Source organism: Cyprinodon variegatus, unplaced genomic scaffold (genome assembly GCF_000732505.1).
Source record: "Cyprinodon variegatus isolate N-32 unplaced genomic scaffold, C_variegatus-1.0 Scaffold339, whole genome shotgun sequence".
In the NCBI taxonomy this organism is placed as follows: domain Eukaryota; kingdom Metazoa; phylum Chordata; class Actinopteri; order Cyprinodontiformes; family Cyprinodontidae; genus Cyprinodon; species Cyprinodon variegatus.
The window spans coordinates 340,441-344,197 of record NW_015150792.1 but is presented as its reverse complement, the minus strand read 5'-3'; the positions used below and the strand labels follow the sequence as shown (position 1 = coordinate 344,197).

Genomic DNA, 3,757 nt, shown 5'->3' with positions numbered 1-3,757 from the left:
TTCTGCTTCAATCTCTCCAAACAGACTCTCTCCACTCTCCTGGTCTTCAGCTGGTCTTTAACACTACAGGTGAAATGTATTTTTCCAAGGCTAACTTTCATTTCTCAAGCTTGTTGCTATGACTGATTTAAAATCTATCGTTGAATCTCTTCCCTGGCCATCTCACCTTCTAAGATAAAATGTTGTAGCCCAGAGTTCAGCCCAGATCTCTCTTCAGACTTTGCTTCTACCCTGTGGAGTTTAATCTCCATCTCAACCCAGTCTTCTCATTTCCCTAGCATCCCCATCTCTGGGGAAACCCAAAAGGAAAGCATCGGTCTTCCCACTAAGCACCGCCTGGGTCATATCCTTCCTCTGCCCTGGTTCACGCATCCCAAGCCCATCCTCGTTCTACTACACCTGCTTCAGCCGCAGTTCCATCTTCTTTGACCAATTTCCTTCACCTCTTCACCCCCGACATCAGTCCCCTTTTCTCTAAACTTATCTCCGCCGCAGCTCTTTTCGCTCACCTGCAGCAATTCGTGGCTCCTGGCTCTGCCAAGCCTACACATTGTCTCTGCTCAGTACAGATCGTACCCTCTCTATGTCAGACAGGCACGCTCAGATGGTACGCTCTCTATATCTTGGCAGGCACGCTTAGATGGTATCCTCTATATGCCCTGGCAGGCACGCTCAGATGGTACGCTCTCTATGCCTTGGCAGGCACGCTCAGGTGGTACCCCCTCTATATGCCCTGGCAGGCACGCTCAGGTGGTACGCTCTCTATATCTTGGCAGGCACGCTCAGATGGTACCCTCTCTATGCCCTGGCAGGCACACTCAGATGGTACCCCCTCTATATGCCTGGGCAGGCACGCTCAGGTGGTTCGGCCGGTTCAATTGAAACTCGTAGTTGTAAATTTGTAACTTTACTTGTATATTTGTGATTCATTCTTCGTGATGTGATTTGTTCTTGTATTTTTTCCGTTCTAACTTTGTAACTTAAATTCGTAACTTCTAAACTTGAATGTTCAGATAAACCATCTGATGTTACATTTATAAGTTGACAACAAGAAACAAACAAAAAATGTCAAATATATTCATGTTATTGACTTACACTTACAGTTACATAACCCCATACTGGCTGCTTTGGGCCGTTTTATATTTAGACCAAATTGTGCTTTCACTTTATGTCTGATATCTGGAGCATCCGGTCATAATCATTTCCTAGTGATGGAAGCTGTTTTATGAAGCTCACCAATATTTCCAGCACTAAAAGACCCTTATGATACTAGAAACCGTAAACCTATCCTTCCCAGAGGTGAAGGTCATTTGGGATTAAAAGTTTCCCCTTCTGTTCAGGGGGGAAATGTTAAAAACTCAAGTCCTTCTCTGTACAATCACTTAATGTTGTACACTTTACAGTACTGAAACTGTCATCACTGGTTTCACTGTATGTTTAATTGTTGAAGGATGTAATAAATATTAAAACTGAAAAAAAAAGATGTTCTGAACACAAAAAAAGTTTCCCCTTCTTCCTTCAATTTTAACTTTGATCAGTATAGCCACACCATTCAGTTTTCATTATATAAGACTAAAGGACCAACAATAAAAATTAAGATCTTTGCCCCTGAGAAAATTTACAGATGGTGATCTTTCTTTGTTTGCTGTTGATGGCTTCTTCTTTGCTGACAGGCCAATGTGAACTTCTGAACATTTAGTAAAAGAAAATATGAAGGCAATCCTATGTGACATTAAATCAGGAAAGGTTTCTCTGATTTAATTTTTAAAAAGTATTTATTTATATACAGTAAATGTATATATCTGGTATCCGCTGTATTTCTTTTTCGATAATGGATCTTTGACAAGTTAGTAAACACCTTTATTTCCTAACAAAAAGCAGTGCAGATTTCAGTCCAAGCACTGAAGAACAGGATGGGATGCTGTGGCGTTAGATTTCCTTCTCACAAGCTTCCCGGCATTTAGTCTTAAATTTCTAAAGGTTTAGAATCAGGAATAAATTGCTGTTCAATTTTGAAGTAAGATTTGTGCAAAAGAGAAGAAAGATTTCTATGCCCCTTGGTAAGAGTAGCCACCCTCAGATACACTGATGCTCAGGAAAGTCACAGAAACGTATTGAACTGAAGCAGGGCATTTAAGTCTGCATGGATGCCCTAATCTCAGCCGCCCTCTGAGCTGCCATGGACTTCCTCCTCAGCACTGCCGCCACCCTGGCCTCAGCGATGCCGTGGAAGCTGTCCATCTCCTGGGAGTCTTCGCTGTTCTGTGACTTGGTGCTGTCCTGCGAGTCCGGCTTCTGCCTTAGGGCCCGGTTCTGCTCCTCCTTCAGCTCCACGTAGGATCGGGAGAAGGTGTGAAAGATGGAGGTGACGGGGAAGGCCATGAGGAGGATGCCGCTTAGGATGCTGCTGAGTGCCACCACCTGGCCCGGGATGCTCCTCGGGACCATGTCGCCATAGCCAACCGTCGTCATGGAGATCACAGCCCACCAGTAGCTGCCTGGGATGCTGGTGAATTCCTGCTTGGCGCCCAATTCGCTCTCGGCAAGGAACACCAGCGGCGAGAAGAGAGCCATGGCCACGCAGAGAAACAGTAGCAGCAGGCCAAACTCACGTGTGCACCTTTTCACCGTCAGGCCAAGCGTCTGGAGGCCCAGGGAGTGACGAGCCAACCTCATCACGTAGAAGATCCGTAGGGCTCGGAGAACCCGAAGAACCAAACCCACCTTCTCCAGGTAGTTGTTCCCGGAGCCTGCTGGCTTTTCTCCCACAGACAGAGAGTCTACGATGAGGGTGATGTAGTAGGGGAGGATGGCCACCACGTCGATGACGTTCAACGGCGTACGCAGGAACATGCACTTGCTCTGAGTCTGAATGAAGCGCAGAAGGAACTCCAGGGAGAACCAGGCGACGCAGACCGTTTCCAGAACGAAGATGTTATAGCACCTCTGGGAGCACTCCCCCTGCAGACAGACGGAGAGAACAAACGCAGAAAAAAGGTCCAAGTGAAACATTTTTACAGAGAATGGTCTTTTTTTTTACTGCATCTAAAAGGGATTTATCGAAAATACTTATTTACAGTAAAATGACAGATGTTTTAGAAACTTTTCATAAACTGAAAAGCAGCCTGGATGATTTATCAAATTACATCAACGAGTCTTTTATGAAATTAATTTTGTTTCTTTTTGTTCTTATTGTTGCAAGCTGAGAACACATTCTGCAAACGGAAATTAAAAAAACAAAACACCTTTTGTGAATTTGAATATTGAAAAAATGCAATATAGAAAAATGTTTTAATAGAAAATGGTTTTGCGTAGCTTCTCAGATTTAGATTTTTAAAAAAATTCACATTTTTCAAATGTTTTTTTTCTACATAATTATTAATTATTCAAAATTATTCTTGCATGTTTTATAATTTCAATATTTTTTCAAACTTATCCTTTTCAGACTGAGTTTTAAAAATCATATTCTTCTTAAATTGCATTTCACAGATCACATTCTCTTTACTTCGAGCCCAATACAAACCACGCTTTTGATTCCCACTTTGACCAATAAAAATATTGCTTCTAACATCATTGCAGACCAATAAAAAAGCATCTTCAATTCTCACTCCAGAGGAAAGCCCTCCCCCACAAGTAAAGAGAATTTAATTTGGAAAAAACAATTTGAAAAGAATGCAATTCATAAAACTCAATATAAAATATATATATATATATATATATATATATATATATATATATATATATATATATATATATA

General features: G+C 41.8%; 1 protein-coding gene across 1 annotated transcript in view; it reads right to left on the bottom strand.

Moving 5' to 3' along the window:
• Window positions 1-817: 817 nt before the first annotated feature.
• Window positions 818-3,757, bottom strand: part of kcng2 (potassium channel, voltage gated modifier subfamily G, member 2) — an 81,037-nt gene continuing 78,097 nt past the window's right edge. The window contains exon 3 of the mRNA XM_015385432.1: window positions 818-2,961. Coding sequence (XP_015240918.1) covers window positions 2,134-2,961 — 828 coding nt within the window. The 3' untranslated portion in view covers window positions 818-2,133. The remainder of the gene's footprint in view (window positions 2,962-3,757) is intronic.